The sequence below is a fragment of the Sceloporus occidentalis genome, unplaced genomic scaffold (genome assembly GCF_023333645.1).
Source record: "Sceloporus occidentalis isolate IW3139 unplaced genomic scaffold, rSceOcc1.0.p SCAF_1, whole genome shotgun sequence".
In the NCBI taxonomy this organism is placed as follows: Eukaryota; Metazoa; Chordata; class Lepidosauria; order Squamata; family Phrynosomatidae; genus Sceloporus; species Sceloporus occidentalis.
Genome location: NW_028316981.1, coordinates 64,316,086 through 64,335,492, shown reverse-complemented (window position 1 = coordinate 64,335,492; position 19,407 = coordinate 64,316,086). Strand labels below are relative to the sequence as shown.

Genomic DNA, 19,407 nt, shown 5'->3' with positions numbered 1-19,407 from the left:
ATTGTTGACCCTGACTGGCAGCATATCTGCACAGTTTCAGAGATGCCAGGAATTGAACTTGGGGCCTTCCTCATGCTATGTAATAAGTCAGAAGTGAGCACAGTGTTGCTTCTAGTTGCATGCAGCCTCCCTAGGGCCAATTTTGAAGCTCCCAGGAATCAAAAATATTTGCTTCAAGATGCCCCCCACATGTAGTTTAAGAGTTGTGGAGGGCATTTCCGCCACATCTGTAAGGGCCCCTGCCACAGGCGCTCCACACTTTTTGGGGAAAAAACTTCTTGTCTTACAAATCCTTCAAGGTCCCCTAGGTGTCTAACCCTTTGGGGGCTAACGTTCCCCACCCTTGCTATAAGGTATACTGATTTTATTTTAATTAACAGTATTGAATAGTTAACATCAAACAGAAAAACAAGCTACTGTTCACCTGTGGAAAAGGTCTGGATGCCCAGGCATTTGTTGTTGTTGTTGTTAATCATCCTCAACCCTACTACCTTGTTAAATGTCAGCTATACAGTGACATCAAGGAATCCTATTTAGACTCCTTTCTAATTAAAATGAAGACCTTGAGGGTGTTTTTGGAGGGTCACCACAACATTGGCAACTGTATTAAAGGATTGCAGTATTAGCAAGGTTGAAAACCACTGATTTAGCCCTAAGAGTGTGCTTATGGAAGACATGTAGGTGCAACTGAATTGTAAACAAGAATACACCAATGAACAGGATTAAAAAGGATGTATTATCATCACATTACACAAGATTAATTACATCTACTGTTAGCCTGAAGAAGAAAAACAACAACACACACATACACACCCCATATCTGCAGGCTAGACATTCACAGACTAGAGCATCTGTGGAGGGCCCTGTCTCATTATCCTCAATTGTGGTACAAGCATGTGACTGTGCTAATGTGGTAGTGCATAATCGGACATCTACAGAAAATAGTGGGACCTGAGGTGATATCTGGTATCCACGGGGGATCCAGAAGAGAATCCCCACAGATATGGAGGGCTGACTGAATATGGATTTAAAAAGCCAGTATTTTTTAAAAAGGAATTCTGTCATCTGTGTTAATTTCATGTTACCTCAAAAGAAGAAATTATCAATCGAAAATGAACAATGCTTATGCTTTGTATTACAAGAAAAATAAAATGGATGTATAACATGACAGATATGCTGACATCGATCCATTTCTCTACTAGATATGACTAAATAAATTGGGATTACTGCAGAGATAGTCAGTTTTTTTTTTACAGTGGGCCCTTCCCATCCATGGGGGTTTACTTCTGTCTCCCCTGCCCCCACCAATGAAAAAAACCCCGCAGGAGACCAAGCCCATATTAGTCAACAGGTGGCGAAGTGTGCATGCCTACACCAGCATGCTACTATTGGCTAATATGGGGTGAGTTGATAAATGAGAACTCCAGTCCATGGATGGCTAGCTCATAGATATGGCAGGCTCACTGTATTTAGATATTTAGATAGACAGAAGAAGTGCTGTCAATTAATTCTAAACACATATTATGCTCCTTCTTATTATGCCAGCTTCTTGAAAAGGAAATTATTTGACTTTCTGGTAAAGGACCTTAGTAACTGCTAATTATTATCAAACATTAATTATAACTGTTTTGCACATGACAACAAAGCTAGATGAGGAAAAGTGAAGCAGTCACTCCAAAATAGAGAAAACATCCTAACTGGTCCTCCCAATTTTTCAATATCTTACACAGCTTGTTTCCATGATTTTCTTAAAGAAGCCTTCAATTCCGTTCAAACTTTCTTCAGAGATGAAAATGCCTTTTTTAAACACACACACATACACACCCCTTAAGATTTTAAAAAAGTGTATGTCAACTGACTGGTGGTGTAGTGATGTGGAAGGCATGGTTGCTCACAGGATGCAGCCTATGAAACTCCAGTTTGCTCCCTTTGAAGTCCCCATTTAAAATAATAATAATAATAATAATAATAATAATAATGATGATGATAATAGTGAATTTTTAAAAAAATGCCAAACCCTTCAAAATAGGTTAAAACATTTGTCAGATTCCCTTCAAAATGAGCCAAAAAGAAAACTGGATGTGATATGGGCTGCATCCACACTGCAGAAATAATCCAGTTTGTTACCAGTTTAACTGCCATGGCTCAATGCTATGGAATTCTGGGAACTGGAGTTTTGTGGGCCATTTATTCTTCTCTGTCAGAGAGCTCAGGGGCCTCACAAAACTACAAATCCTAGGATTATTTAGTACTGAGCTAAGGCAGTAAAAGCTGTGTGAAACTGGATTATTTCTGCAGTGTGGATGCAGACATGGCATTACTTCTGTTCATATTGGAAGCACCAGTGCAGCCCTTGTGAGGGTTAAGGGGGTGAAAAATGGCCCCTGCCATCTCTTCCCCCCATCCCTGTAACAGTGATAGAGACAGTGAATATGCACATGTAAATATCAAGATAGGTCCAAACCCAGTTGTACTCACGCTATAATTACGTCTCTATCCAGGTATAAGATTTCCAGATACATTTTACTGAAAGGAGATTCAGAAAAAAAAGCATTGTACTCACTTATTAAAAAGGTTCAGTCCAATCCTGTAGTGACGTTTTCTGATAATGTCATTACTGAAGGCAGGAGAATCCCAGCTATTACGAGTCTCTTTGTGGTATGTTTGCTTGCTCAATGTTTGTTCCCTTAGGCTGTCTCGAGAAGAAGACTCTGAGCTGCAGTTTATTGTGTCATTGGAATTGGAAGTGCTGTTGATACTGTCATTATCTCCATCAGAGTAATCAGACTCTGATTTGCTTTGTCTGTTTGCTGTGCCATTAATGGCTAAGTGGCTATCAATGGGCCTTGGTCTATGTCTAGTCTCCTGGTCTTCTCGAGATATTATCTTGGTAGGGATACCATGTGAGATGTGTTTGGGGCTACCTTGCTGACTAGTAACTCCTCGGTCATATGCATTTTGTCTCTTTAAGGATCCTCTCTCTGAACGATCACTTAAGTCCACTGAACTGTCACTTGGCGGTTCTATGGTGAGCAAAGGCAGGTGATCCATCCTCATCCTTTGCTCCTGGGACTCTAATGAAGGGGTACTCCTGCAACTTGTGTCAGTGTCTATCTTATGATCCTTGTGTGTCATAGACCAATACTCTTGAGATGGGTTCATTGACCGAAGCCTTAGATCAGATTCTGTGCTCGATGGCCTATCTACAGACTGGGATAGGGGAAGTGGTGGTGATAGTTCCTCCTCATCGATATATAATGTAACATCACTATAAGATGCAGTCATTTCATCAAGTTTCCTATGATCCACATTATGGCTTGTTGGTTTACTCTGCCCACAACCGTCCCGCTCTAATTCACGACTCCTTACTTGATCAGGTATTTGTACCTCATCAGAGTGCAGGCTACGACAATTCAGTGCATCATCAATAGACTCTGCAAGAGATTTTACTTGTCTTGAAAAAGCATCCTCAAGTTCCGTTATAGCATCAGCAAAGTCAGTGGATGCTGCTGGAGATTTCATTGCAGCTGATTCACCAAGATCACTACATTCAGACTGGACAAGGGCTCCTAATTTTGATCCATCATTTGTAACAGAAACTTGTTTCCCCTCAAAGTAGGAACTATGGACTTTCTCAGGTCCTTCAAATGAAAACTGCATTCTCATATTGGACAGTACAATGCGTCTTGACATACGATTTTCAGACATAGAACTTCTAAGCCGCTCAAAGTTTTTGTTCATCTGATACTGGCGGAAAGCAGTCTGTATAGTACGAGCAGCATGTCTAGTTATGAGACGGCCTCCATATTTCCGTTCTAGCATTTCAACCTAAAATAAAGATACAAGTATTTTAGAACATGATACCGAGCTGTTTCTAACTTACCACAGAAAAAAGTATCTGATGATAGTCTTAAGATCTAAAAAGTTTTCCAAGATGGAAATGTACTCAGCATGTAAAGATAGCACAACAATGGGAAACTCCATATATAGCTGCCCATAAAATTATCTACCTAGATAGAAGATAATTTTAATATCTGCTAGAAATACTTCTCATGAAAGAGAAATGTCATTACAGTGAAATGTACTTCCAGATAAATCATGAACAGTGATTTAATCAAACATGTGGAAGATGATTTAAAGAGAATTTTTTTTTTATCATTTTGATCCAAGCAGTAAGCATCTAGACATGAATTAAATTAATGGTTCAAAAAAGGAACAGCTTAAGGCAGAAATATTTTGTAAGGGTCAACAATTAATTTATGTTGAAAAAAATCCCAAAACAAAAGTCAAAACATTTCAAAACATATTGGAATTCATGCTGCATTGAATTAGGTTGAGGGTCTTTTGACACATACAGAGTTAATTATAAAAGTTATTAAATTTTACATTTCTTATGCAAACTATCCATTCACCAGTGTTTCCAATTAAGTACCCTATAGATATGATCTTTTTTAAAAACAAAGCAAGAAATGACATTCTGAGTGGCCTTGAAATCTTATTGAATCAATTTCTTGTCAGATTTTGCTTCAACAGTTATGAACAATTTTTGATGTCATTCTATGCTCAATTTTTCTCCCTCAGGTTCTTCTGTGAAGTGGGACAAAACTTGTCTGTTTCACAGATTCTCCAAAGAGATTTAACAAGTGTTAATACAAAGTAAATTAATCTATTTTCTATTCTTTCAACCAACAATTTAGTGTGCATTTTCAATTATGAAAATTCTTGATTACATTAATCTAGCACATTGATTTTCATTAATGGAATTTCAAAAAACCCAATTAATAATAGTAATACAAATGAGATCTTAAAATTAGAATAAAGTTGAAATTCATATTGATCAAATTATATTTTAGAGCTTCATGCCATGGTTAACCTTGACAGACTTCAAACATGACTGTCAAGCCTCTTTCAGATCCACTTTATTCAAGCATTTTTAAACGCATAGTCCGAATAGCATTATATTACAGGATATCTTCCAATAAATTTTACCTATATTTCCTTGGATGTTTTAAATTGTTTTCTCGTACTACATTGCACAGGAAGTTGTCAAGGGCATCCTATTCCCTGAACTTTTAATGCTCATGCATAGGATATTTTGTAAGGGGTGTGTCCTTCCATAACAATTTTACCCCCTCCACCCAGTTTCTCTATATATATCACTCATACAAACAACATGAAGACAAGGGACCACAGTAGATGGGTGGAAAAGAGTGGCCCAAGGCTGCTCTGTCTGAAAGTGGTCTGGGACCACAGCAACTGCATGGCTCACTCCCAAAGCGGGCTGCTGCCACAGAATCCAACCCATGCTGCCAGGAATCAGATTATCCCAGCTCCTTTTTGCTTTGGTCCAAAGGACTGAAGCATGGCATCAGAGCAGCTTCCGGCCACTTTGGGGGCATGTATCATGTAAATGCCATGTCCCCAAAATGGCCAGAAGCCGCTTCATTTGGCCCATCTATTTTGAGCCAAAATGATGAATTGAAGGACAAGTGGAACTAAATTTACAGCACTTATAAATAAAGGTTAATAATAATAATAATAACTATCTAAGATGTGCCTAATGAAATAGTTCTGCAGGGTAAAGACTACAACACAGAGTGAAAATCAAGTACAGAGGTAGAAGAAAAGGTAAGCCTGTCTACTAAACATGTTTTTAATGTATCAATTTTGTATGTTTTTAATTTTGCTGTTTTTTTAGTATTGTAAACTGCTCTGAGTTTCAGTTTTGGGAAAAGGGCGGGATATAAATAAATATAATAAATATAACAACAACAACAATATGTCCAAACTATCATCTAATATTTAGATCCATTGGTAAATCTCTGTGTGATCTGCAGTAGGTCAGCAAAGTTTTCTGGCTCTCAATTGTGAATTAACAATGCCGGCAACAGATGCTCCCCATCCCTTGACCAGAATAATACTGCTGAAATGAAGAATACCTGGAATACACTCAAGTGTAGTTTTTTGTGGGTTTTTCGGGCTATGTGGCCAATTTCTAGAAGAGTTTCTTCCTGACGCTTTGCCAGCATCTGTGGCTAGCATCTCTGAAGATGTCTGCCACAGATGCTGGCAAAACGTCAGGAAGAAACTCTTCTAGAACATGGCCACATAGCCCGAAAAACCCACAAAAAACTATGGATGCCGGCCATGAAAGCCTTCGACTTCACATTAAACTCGAATGGATTTGTATGCACAAGAAGACTATGAGTGCCACTCAGCTCCGGCACACACAAATTTCTAGGCTCAGAAGTCTTTAATTCTACATGTGTGTCTTTTGTATGAAGTTCTGCTTGGTGGGGTCCAATAAAAATCTCACAAGCTTGATATCACAAGCTTGAAGTCTTGTTGAACTACTTTCTAAACCTCAGAGTATCTGTATAGTCAACAGCATATACATCCTCAGTAATAATAATAAGCAAACATTCTGTGCATACATACAGTTTCAGCAGAGGCTACTGCTTACACACTGTAAAGTGCTTCCACCAACATTAGAACTGGGCAAACAGTGACTCTCCAAATGTTATTAGAATTTTTGTTCCCAGCATTTCCCACCATTGGTTGTGCTGGCTACAACTGATGGAGGGCTGCACTTTGCTGTTCCCAGGAAATGCTTTGGTAACATTGCCACAATATAGGATAGCTTATGAGGTGGGATGGATGAATGGCACATCCCATACCATTGCTTACTAAGCTATTTGATGTGGGGAACTGGTAGAGTTTCATCCCTTCAGCCACCATCTTGAGGGAGAGAGAGGCAGGCTAACTCCAAGAAGCCAAGTCCTCGCTCCAGTCCATCTGCCTGGTCCAGGCCTTGGAGGGTGAGAAGAACTGCTGGCCCTCATCCCCTTCCCCACCACCTTTCCTTTCTCCTTTTGTGTCATGTCTTTTTAGACTGTAAACCTGAGGGCAGGGAACCGTCTAATTTAAAAAGACTGTATGTACAGCGCTGTGTAAATTTACAGCGCTTTATAAATAAAGGTTGATAATAATAATAATAATAATAATAATAATAATAATAATAATAATAATTAATAATAATAATAATAATAATCCCCAACGTAACAGGGACTGGAACCATATTTGTGCCCATTGGCTATGAATGTTTCTTTCTTTTTGGGAACTCTCCACAGTCTGGCAGCTGATGGCTCATGAACTAGGCTCAGTCCAAGGGCTACTTCTTCAAATAGTACCAACCTACATTACCTGTGACAGGATAGAAGGATATGTTTGTTTCTTCTTCTTAGAGTTAAATAAATCACTGACTGAGATAGAAAAGTTCTGTAGCAGATGTTGGGAAGGAATCTACATTTAGAAACATAATTTCTGTATCATATACTGTGTTCTTCCCTCAGGCTCCAATCTATAGTGTTCCACATACTAAATAAATACCACATTGCAATCATTCATCAAAAGCAAAAAAAGAATAGCCAAGTTGTTAATATGTGAATTCCAGTAGCAGTAGGCATTCAAGAGCTTGTGAGGTAATGAGAGGTAATGAAAAAGACAAGTGGGTTTCTGAATGCATCTCAATGGAATATCCTGAAGCCTCAAAAATGAGTCCCAAAACCTGAGTCTCAGATTTGAAGACTGAAATCTGGGAATAGTAGTTACACTGAACTGATAAATGCTAACTAGATACTACAGAGGCCCAGGAAATACCCTTTTTTCATATTTACAAAGTCCTCTTGATTGTAAATGGCCTATTAGCTTGTGAAATCTCCACAAGTCATATGTGATAAACTGCAATTATTTGGAAATGTTAGCTCAGCATAAGTATCTGTCACTGCTTTAGGAAGCTGTGGGAAAAAGGAACAGAGAGAAAAGTAAATACTGCTCACATGTGCCAAACTGTGGGCCAAATTTAGAATCTCATCAACAAATCTATTATTCTGAGGTACATCTGAATAACCAGTAGTTTCATTTACTCTGACAACCCTGATTCATATAAAATCAATTTCAAATACCTGCTTATCCTGCAAGTCAGATGAGAGTTCATAGCTCTCTGAAAGGGACCTTGATCTTTTAATAGCTTCTTCTTCTGCTTGTTTTCTCAATATAGATGTTGAGTGCTGAAGCTTTGGTCTCCGGGGTCTTTGCTGACCAGGAGAGATGGAATACAGCCCATATGGAGAATGGTCGTAATGGTCTGGGCTTATAGCTGAGGTGTGAGTAATAGTTCCTTGATGGTAGGTAGATGGACTGTCCAATGATGTTCCTGTTTCACTTCCAGGAGCCTCACCCTCAACACTAAACAAAGAGAGAAGAAAGAGACAAAGCCATAAAATAAAAATGAGGTTCTAAATACAATCTTGATTTCATTAATTTTAGCTGTCTTAGTCACTGGCAATAATTTGCTTCAGGAAGCTATATATTATCATAATAAACACATATGGAGATTTAGGTAAAAATTGTATGATTCTCTAGTGCAATGAGTGGTGGGAGGGAAGTAAAAGAAAAAAGAAAATATTAAGAAAAAAAGGAGGGAAAGGAATGATTTAGAGATTTTCAGCATTAAATCTCTGTAGCAATTTTAAATAATTTTTGTGGCTCATATAACACTTAATAAAGGAATTCTCATTAAGAGTAGTAATTTTTCCAAACTACCAATACAGTGGACCCTTCTTATACGCTGGGGTTTGGTTCCAAGATCCCCCGTATATAACAAATCCATGTATGCTCAAATCCCATTAAATATAATGACATAGCAAAATGGTGTCTTTTATAAAAAATGGAAAATCAAAGTTTGATATTTGAAATGTATACCTTTTTTGAACATTTTCAAACTGTGTATGCTTGAATCCGTGTATAAAAAATCTGTGTATAAGAAGAGCCGACTGTATGTCTTTCTGCACAAAATTACTTTTAACTGTGAAACCAAAATGAATAGACTATTATTATATCATATAACCTACCCTTCTTCCCTTACAAGCTTTATACCTGAACTATTTCATATTCCTGTTTTGAATGCACACAGAATATGGACTGAAATGTGCATTCCCTTGAAAGTGTCAAAATCCCTTTACGTGGAAGACTGAAAAAAATATCCTGTTCCCATTTTGCTTCAGAGGTGTATCAAACACAAATGCCGATTTGTTTTCCTGCCTGATTCCCTCTACTTTCCAGAAATGAAGAATTTAAATCAGACATTTCTCTGACAACAATTCTCACTGAAGGAATTCAAAACAGTTGATTCATCCTTCAAAACAACAGAATGATAGCCAGGTATAACCTAATACAGGACAAAATCACAAAAGCAAACAACAGAATATCACTTCTTGTCCCCTGCAGTTCTCAGTTAAAAGGATATCTGAGTTAAAACAAGGTATCATCAATGACCCGTAGCCCTTCCTGGACACTGACACCATTTTCACAAGGATAATATGCCTACTTGCTTACAAACAGCTGTATACTTTTAAATGGTTCTTGACCAGCTCTGACAGACCTTGCAACAACAAAACAGGTACGTATATATCTATATATACCAACTCACTTCCACTGTATAATATACCATTATTTTCAACTAATACCTTACTTTGCAGTCTACATAATAGAAACAGGCCAGACTTTCACAAAAAGGATAAATTGTCACAATTCTGACATCAGAAATATCAATCAATCAATCAATCAATCAATCAATCAATCAATGGGCCAAAACACAGGGCTGGTAAAGAGTGGCTAGAGGCCACTCTGACTGTAATCAGGCTGGGACCATGGTGAACATATGGCCTGTTCTCACCAAACTGGCACTGCCAGGAGTCGTATTATTTCCACTCCTTTTTGATCTAGTCCAAAGGGCCAAATCGTAGCACTAGAGCAACTTCTGGCCGCTTTTGGGGTGTGTGACATCTGAATGCTGCACCGCCACAGAGGCCAGAAGGCGTCTTATTTGGGCCGTGTGTTTCGGGCCTATCTCCATCAGTGAAGGAACACTTCTGTTTCCAAGGCATCATTCTTTGACCTCAAAGTGGCCATTCATGAACACAGACACAAGAGTTTATCAAGAAGTTCAACTGTATTTCCCATGGTTGGAGTAGGGATAAAGGCTTTTTGTCATAATGTTGTTATTAAACACCTCATCTGTGGAAAGATGTCTATCTTACTGCCCAACATTTGATTTGTTAATGGATACAGTACTTTTAAGGTAATTATTTCTGTATGACCCCACTGTTTACAATACACACCCAGACCCAGACCCTGGCATGTGTACAGTAATTTCTACTTAACATTCCTGCATCTGACAAATGCTTATGGTATAATAAAATATGGCGGAGTACACACCGCCAGAAAGAGGCGCGTCCCTGGCCCCTCTCTTTGCTCCGCAGGAGTGCCGCAGCAACCAAATTGCACAGCATTCCTGTAGAGCAAAAAAGGAGCACCGGGAAGCGGCTCTTTTTTGTGGCGCACTTGCGTGCCCTAAAGCACCAGCGACGCCGCGGTGACATCGCAACTGCGCCACCTCGTTTGGAGGCAGCGCAGCTGCAACGTCACCAGTATGTGCCGTGTCTGGTGGGTGTGCTGCAGCTGCGGCACCCTCGTCACGTGCAAGCACTGCCGGGCGTGTGGGCGCTCCGCCCACCAGGCAGCCCTCACATGTGACAAGGGCGCCTCAAAGGCCTGTCTGTTCCGGGCCTACGTTAGCCTCTGCTGGTTAAAAACCCATTTCTTGTCTGAGTTTTGAAGAGGTAAGGATCTCTTATAACATATGTATCATGAAAATAGATTTTCTTCCAAATTCTGTAAAAACAAAACAAGTGAATATACTGACTTTGCATAATTTGGAATAGCTTTTCAATCGGTTACATCAGCATAGCTATATTTCAGCAAAGTGATACAGCTGCCAAAAACAGACCAATTCTGTATGCCTGACCTGACTGAAGCCCCTTCCTAGTGCATTTCCTTTTTAAAAAAGGAAAACAAACCTAAAATCAATAAAGCAAGTTTCAATAAAAATATTTCCAATTAAAAAAAAAGTTCAGCACTTTAAGGTGACATTAGAAAATGATCTAAGAATAGATCCCAGAGTCCCACATATTTAAGTCCATGGTTAAAATGAAACCTAGCTGTATCTGATTCTAAAGGGATATTTTTTAGGGATGGATTATTAAAGATCAGATAGCATTAGCTTCCACTTAAAAAAATATTTTAAAGTTTTGGGGAGTGTTTTCTCCTGCTGATAAGTTTAATATAACAACTCCAGTAGACATCACCAGCATTATAACTCTTTGGCATTTGTGATCACACTTGAGATCACCTCTTGGTCATCTGATTAAGTTTAAAAATGGAGAACTACAAAAAGGATCTTTGTTATGTAATGCTGTGTAACTACACTCATACCAAAATTATCAAAGATGTTTGTGGGGAGAGAACAAACCATATTTTTTTCAGAAATGACAGTATAATAATGAGGATGCTGTAGGCATCACAGAAACTGGTAAACCACAATGGTAGCAAAGACAAAGAAAATTGCATAGTTTCCTCCACCTATCCTATTTTAATAATCTTTTTTGTTCCACTCTGCTGCAAGTTGCATTTCAGCACTCCATAAAGTAGTAGCACACATATACCTGGTTTCCTACTAGTGACAGATAAAATCATTTAGTGGCACTGAGATGCCTTAACATGGGGACAGGATTTAGTAACATACCAACTCAAAAGAGTCGGAAGCAGTCCCTTCCAAGTCTCTGTGGAGATGAATAAACAGAGGACACAGAAAGCTGCTGTTAGGTGAATGTTAAGCAAACCCATGATAATTATGCTATTTATCCAAAATAAGATTTTGAAAAGATATGCCTTACTGTTAACACTGTTCTGACTCTCAGAAGGAAGTGAGACAAATTTATCTGAATATAAACAGCACTGCAAGTGGTTTTTGTTTTTAAGTACTGGTAATTGTATTTAATTTACCTTCCTAAGGAATAAGTTTGGGAAGGGATAACAATGAACGGGGAGCATCTAATTGGCAAGGAGATGAAATAGGGGAAATCTACTTAGAGTCCATACACAGAGATTTTAGAGAGAAATTATATATACTGTACTTTAACTTAGCCCAGTTTATTTTCTGAATATATACTGTAGGGTGCCTTACAAGTCTGATGCAGATGCCACTGGTTACAGCCTCATTTAATCAAGAATTATCTTAGCTAACATACCCACTGAAGGTTGTTACTGATGCCAACTCCACAGCCAAGAGAAGTACCTGTTATAACCCCAAGTTACAATGATGATTTTTAAGAAGAATGCATCTCCATCCAAAGCAGTTCATACTACAGATAGGAAGTGAAGGGGTCCACTGAGAAACAAAATGCTCCTCTTGCCTTCAATAGGATTCAATTTCTTCTGTCTCATTTAATTTCTGACAACTGGGAAAAAGCATTTCAAGATTTACACCACCTTCCTAAAATAAAATGTAAACGAGAGAGAAAGTGCATGTGTCATCCACAAATATTGATGCCTTCCATGAATGATATCACTCAGCAGTTTTATGTAGATGTTTTAACATAAGATGGAATCCTGAAGAACCCTTAAGATTGGGCAGAAGCTAGCTTTGGGCCTGCTAGTAAATCTTGCAGGGATTTATGGTACATTGGCAAGTATTTCTGACTCATTTTTAGTTAACCAAAGCATCTCTAAATGATATCATGGGGAAAAAAGTTTAGCGTATGTGAAAGGAAAGATTTTTTTTATTGTCATTACTTAATAATAACAATCGGAACATATCAGTCAACAACATGTTTCTCTATGCTTCTGGCAGTTGCTGTGACTAAGGATGGCGTCTCTCCTCTGAATGCCTGCCTTGAGTCGGTAATGGGCTGGATGAGGGAAAACAAACTCAGACTGAATCCAGAGAAGACGGAGGTACTAGCGATAGGATTCCCAGACCTAGGCAAGGAAATCTGTCAACCTGTCTTGGATGGGGTCACACTTCCCCTAAAGGATGAAGTTCGCAGCTTGGGAGTACTCCTGGATCCGTCTCTACAGTTGTCATCTCAAGTGCATGCAACAACTAGGAGTGCTTGGTACCAACTTCGGTTGATACACCAATGTTGGGGCGTAGAGAGACGCACTGTGTCCACTACGACCACATACAGAGTTGATCCACGCAGGCAAGACACCATGAAAAGGCTCTTGGAGAGATGTCTGCAAAGGTTTCAGGCTGAGAAGGAAAAATTCCTCCCACGCAGGCTGACCAGCCTTGAGCTCCCAGCTTGAAGAAATAAACACTGCTGGACAGCAAGGCTCTCTCGAACACGAGGGCTTTAGTTACTTGTTGCAAGCTATTTACAAGATCGCACAGAGTACCAGACAGCCATCTTGGATACTCACAGCTCTATATACAAACAAAGTGCTTCGCCAGTCAATGACCACAACAACCCAACAACGGAGATAATCACCTTCTCCCTTATATGGTGGTCTTCTGTGAAGTCATGTGGTGTCTTGCCACCAATGAAACCTTGCTGGCTTCATCCTCAGTGCAGGTTGCATCATACCATTGCCCATGATGCACCTTTGGCTGACTTCACCTACTTGCATGTTGCATCAGATGTCCCATGATGCACAGCTTCCAAATGCTGACTCATGCACACCTGCCACTTGAACCGTAGTTACCTCTGCTCCAGTTCCACCTAGTGGCCACATCTATGTCATTTCCAGGCCAAGTGTGCTACAAGGTCTCCTGACAGCCAAATGTGTCTTTACCTTGACCAAAAGGACCTTGAAGCAGTGGTACTTGCACTGGTAATCTCCCGTTCAGATTTATGTAATGCGCTCTACATGGGGCTACCTTTGTACCAAGTTCAGAAGCTTCAACTGGTTCAAAATGTAGCAGCCAAATTGGTCACCGGAACATCCAGGTCTGACCACATAACAAATCTCTTCACTGGCTGCTGATTAGCTTCCGGGCCCAGTACGAAGTGTTGGTTATTACCTTTAAAGCCCTTTATGTCTTGGGCCCGAGTTACTTGAGGGAACGCCTCTCCCTACACAATCCGCCCCGTACTCTCAGAACATCTGGGAAGAAATCATTAGAATATGTAAAGACTAGGCTAACAACAACTTCCCACAGAGCATTTTCTGCCGTAGCTAAGTTACGGAATGGCTTGCTGGAAGAGATCCACCTTATTACCACCTTAGATGCCTTCAAGAAAGCACTCAAGACAGATCTCATCCGGCGAGTCTATCCACCAAATCTGTTATAAAATATTCCACCTCCATTAGTATTACATGTTTTTATATGAAGATTTAATTAATTGAATGATACTGATTAGAATGCTACTGTTTTATTGTATGTATTTGATATGTTTTTATTGTTGGAATATTTTTATTGCTGTAATCCCGCCTCGATTGAGAGGCGGGAAATATAAATAAAAATTTATTATGATTATTATATGTAACGTAAGAGCAGGTAACATAGATGCTGAAAAAACAGAAGAAATTGTGTTCTTCTGTTGTTCTGTTTCTCATAATGATTGTGAGTCTTTCTGTACAACAGTGGTTCTCAAACTCTGGTTGTCCAGGTGTTCTGGACTTCAGTGCCCAGAAGCCCCATCTAGCTTGACCAACAGTAAATAACTCTGGGAGCCAAAATCCAAAATACCTGCGGACAAAACTTTGGGAACTGGTGCTGTATAACTTCTTTCCAAAAACCTAAATGGTGAGCTGGTGGATTCAGGCCCTAATTCATTTCTGGTACTATAAACATGCTTTTTGATATAATACTTTTAAGTCTATATATTTTGTAGAATTACTGTATACCTTTTCATAACTTTTCATTTCCAGACAGAGAAATTTGCCATCCAGTCCTGGACGGGATCACACTTCCCCTAAAGGACAATGTTCGCGGTTTGGGAGTACTCCTGGATCCATCCTTACAGTTATCATCCCAGGTGGATGCGATGGCCAGGAGTGCTTGGTACCAACTTTGGCTGATACGCCAACTGCGTCCCTGTCTGGACTGAAAGGACCTTGAAACAGTAGTACATGCATTGGTAATCTCTCGTTTTGATTTCTGTAACGCACTCTACATGGGGCTACCTTTGTACCAAGTTCGGAAGCTTCAGCTAGTTCAAAACGCTGCAGCCAGGTTGGTCACGGGAACACCTAGATCGGACCACATTACACCGATATTAAAATCCTTACACTGGCTGCCAATTAGCTTCCGAGCCCAATACAAAGTGTTGGTCATCACCTTTAAAGCCCTACATGGCTTGGGCCCAAGTTACTTGAGGGAATGGGCCCAAGTTACTTGAGGGAACGTCTCTCCCTACACAATCCGCCCCGCACCCTCAGAACAACGGGAAAGCTCCTACTTGAACACCCCAGAGTGAGATTAACAGCCACTCACCAAAGAGCGTTTACTGCTACGGCTCCTACGTACTGGAATAACCTCCCAGAAGAGATTTGCCTCATTCCCACCCTGGACGCCTTCAAGAAGGCGCTGAAAACCTATCTCTTCCAGCAAGCATACCCTCCTGACCCTCTTTGGGGTTGTTCCCACTTAAGATTTGAAACGATTTAAAATACAACGTTTTTAATAAAATCGATTCAAAATAACACTGTTCTTATCCCGCTATCCGAATTGCTTTGTTCATCGTTCCCATCTGGTTATTTAAATCGAAGTTTTTACCTGCAAGCGTTCCTACTTGGCATGAAATCGGTGTTTAAATAAAGCGATTCTTCTCCTCCATACCTTATTTGGAGCTGTCAATCAATAGTACGTCAGAATGACGTAACGTTAATCCGGAATATTTGGAAGCGATTTATCTTTTGGCATCGTTTCCATTTCATTGACAGCCAGGGAGAATCCCTTCAGAGAGCACAGAGATCAATGGGAGAGGCTTCTGGCAAAGCGAAGCTCTTTCCAGAGGAACTATGGGATAGGTTTTGGAGGGCAGCATCCTGTCTCCCAAGACAGCCAGGGAGAATCCCTTCAGAGAGCACAGAGATCAATGGGAGAGGCTTCTGGCAAAGCGAAGCTCTTTCCAGAGGAACTATGGGAGAATCCCTTCAGAGAGCCCAGAGATCAATGAAGGAGGCTGCTGGAAAAGCAGGGAGGGAGCACTCTTCCCAAAGATTCTCTTTCCAGGGTTGGAGGAGAAGGCAGATTCCATTTGAGAAAGGGAGAGAGAAAGGCTCTATCCCCCCCCCCCCCATTGATTAGAGCCCTTCCCTGCCTGGGCGAGATCAGATGTCTCCTCGCGAGGAGCCATCCCTTCCCTGCCTCTCCTCCGTTAGAAATGGGCTCTCCCCACACAGAGGGGAGGTTGCAATCCACCGGGGGAAGCCTTGAGCAGCCGGGACTTCAGGTGTTTAAAGCGCTGAAGAGATTAAGCGCCTGTAAACCATTAAAATAAAAAATAAAAATAATCCTTATTTCTTATTGAAAGACCACAGCGGACAAAGGGGTGAGGGAAGCAAAAATGGCGACAGCCAGACGGATGGGGACAGAAAGGGCAACTCCCCCAAGGACAGCCCCATCGCACTCCGCTCCTCCCATTCATCTAACGCAATTTCAAAGGCTGTCGTTCCTATTTAAATGCTCCGGTTCCTAAATCGAATCAATGGAAAAACGTAGGTCGGACCCTAGTGTTTTTTTAACACGCGTTAAATGAGGAAAACTCGATTCAAAATTTTATTCTGCTCTACAATTCGATTTGTAGTGGGGACGATTGCGGGTTGCTCTAGAACCGTTCTAGGTTTAAATCGGATCCTAATAGGAACGCCACTCCTTGGATTCGATTCAGAACGCGGGGTTTCACCTAGTGAGAACAACCCCTTTAGAGAAAATCACCCCAAATATATATCTACCTCAAGACGTTCTCTTTTTTAAATCGTATTGTGATTTGCGTGTTTTTAAGGGATGTGTTATTATATGAGCTGATTTTATCTAATTGTAATTGTGATGTATTGTGAATTGATACTGGCTGTAATCCCGCCTCAATCCGTAGGGAAAGGCGGGAAAATATAAATAAAATTTTTATTATTATTTATTATTATTATACCAACTGGCTGACTGGCTTCAGGGTTCTAGTTCTTACATACCCAGAGTTTGACCTGTCCCTCATAGGCTGCTTGCCAAATGGAAGAGTAGCTGTCACTGGCTGGAGATAAAAATAACAGTTCTCATGCATCATTTTCTGGTTTTGACCTTAGACTAGCAAAACCATCACTGTGTGCTCTATGTCAGAACTACTCTTAATGGTCATCTGCGAACCATGAGCCAGTCCCTGGTGAGTTTCCAGGAAAGAAAGAAGCAACTGCAGTCAATGGGCACAAATATACTGCCGGATCCTGGCACATTATGAGAAACATCCCACTGGTCTCCTATATCAGATAATTTAAGTGCAACTTTATACCAGAGAACAGTAATAAAAGGTCAGCTAACTCCTAAGGGATATTGAATTCTGACTGTAAAGAAAGAGAAAAAGATAAGGACTCTGTTACTAACAAACAAAACTAACAATATGCAAACAGAAGCTGATTACAAATAAAATCTATTGTATCTTATATTCTAGCTTGCACACTCAAGATATAAACACTCAATGTTCATACTATCAGAGTCAAACCAGATGTTTCGTGTGAGATAATGGAGTTTTTTTTGTTCTCTTTTAAAAATAATTTTCTACTTGTTGAGAAAAATTCTCACACTTGGTGGTATAAAGATATAAGACAGGGTAGATACTGTGATATAGTAGTTTCAGGGTTGGACTATGACTCTGGAAACCAGAGTTTAATTCCCTGCTAGCCTATGAAACCCACTGGGTGACCTTGGGCTAATCATACTCTCTCAGCCTCAGGGGAAGGCAATGGCAAACCTCCTCCAAACAAACCTTGCCAAGAAAACCCCATGATAGGTTTACCTTAGGGTCGCCATAAGTCAGAAAGGACTTGAGGGTACACAACAACAACAACAAAACAAAAGACACTGCTTGCAGCTTTAAGTGCGCCCCAACAACTAGACAGAGAGGTAACTGTGGCTTTCTGGCTTCTCTTCAGCTACTCTCTTAATTTATCTGATCTACCCGGTATCCTAAAGACTTTAGTACTGTAACAAAAGCTTTTTAAAAGGGGAAATCAGAAACCATTTTGAAATGTTATGTACATTTTAAGATGATGGGTGGTCAAAATATGGCTCATTGACCACATGCTGCCCATGGAGTCCATTTTTGCAGCTCCTCAAGCTTCTTGCCAGTTTCTCCAAGTTTAAAAAACTGATACATCTAGGGGCATTTTATTTTATTTGCCTGAAAAGTGTTACTACAATCCCACACAGAAAGCCTACCCCCACACCTTTTTCCTTCTCCAATTGGAAACAGGAAATGTTGTGATATTACTATTTTGGGAAGGACTCAGATGAAGATATTTGTATTTGGAAGCATTTTTGAGGGGTGGCCTTGGGGGAGCGGGTTGGAGAACAAGGAAATTAGCCCCTGATCCCCATGCAGTTGTTGGAGGTTGAGGTTTGGGTCCAAACACAATGCAGAAATAATCCCGTTTGAGACTGCTTTAACTGCCCTGGCTCAGTGCTAAGGAATCCTGGGAATTGTAGTTTATTGTGGCACCAGAGCTTTCTGACAGAGAAGGCTAAATGCCTCACAAAACTATAATTCCTAGAATTTCCTAGCATGGAGCAGGGACGTAGCCAGGATTTTGGAAAGGGGGGGGGGTCCAGACTAAGTGCCACCATTATAATGGGGCTTGGGTGTGGCGGCGCATCAGCACACACCATTCATTTTATCTAACGGAAGGGGGGGTCCAGACCCCAAGAACCCCCCCTCCTGGCTACGTCCCTGCATTGAGCCAAGGCAGTTAAAGCACTCTCAAACTGGTTTATTTCTGCACTGTGTTTGGACCTAAACCTATCTGCTCCAAATTAGAACAAAACCACTGAAATTAAGGGGACTAACTAAAGCAACTAACTTAAGTTCTGTTGCTTTCAACAGATGTATTCCATGGAGGTATTTGGCTTTATTTCTATTTTTTTGCTTATTTCTCCATAAAAAATAGTTCTTAAAGTTGATATTCACACATACATAACCATTTCAAATAGTGTTATCATCAATACAACACTGTAATAAAAGCAACAAATTAAACACTTTTCTGCCTAGATGAACAAAACATATATAAACTTCCAAACATTTCAAAAAAGACAAACATGTCTAAGGAACTATAAACCAACACTTATTTTAACAGACCTCCTGCTGATGCAAATCTATACTTGTGATGTGTGTCCAGGGGAACAAGCAGAGAAATCTTTATAAAGTGTCATAGGTAATCTTGCAAGTCTCTATTTAAAAACCTGATGCATTATCTTAAAGCTAGTGTACAAGCACAAAAGTAGTAGTATGGGATCCCACATCATGACTCATCAGAAAACACACGAATGCTGGTTAAGGTAGAAGAAATTGTAAA

At 40.1% G+C, this 19,407-nt stretch overlaps 1 protein-coding gene across 8 annotated transcripts in view; it reads right to left on the bottom strand.

The window, feature by feature from the left end:
* Window positions 1-19,407, bottom strand: part of IQSEC1 (IQ motif and Sec7 domain ArfGEF 1) — a 479,651-nt gene that overhangs the window by 80,294 nt on the left and 379,950 nt on the right. For all 8 annotated transcript variants that reach the window (XM_089523108.1, XM_089523116.1, XM_089523111.1 and 5 more), the window contains 2 exons: window positions 7,965-8,247; window positions 2,564-3,828 (listed from right to left, as the gene is read on the bottom strand). In XM_089523108.1, coding sequence (XP_089379234.1) covers window positions 2,564-3,828; window positions 7,965-8,247 — 1,548 coding nt within the window. The remainder of the gene's footprint in view (window positions 1-2,563; window positions 3,829-7,964; window positions 8,248-19,407) is intronic.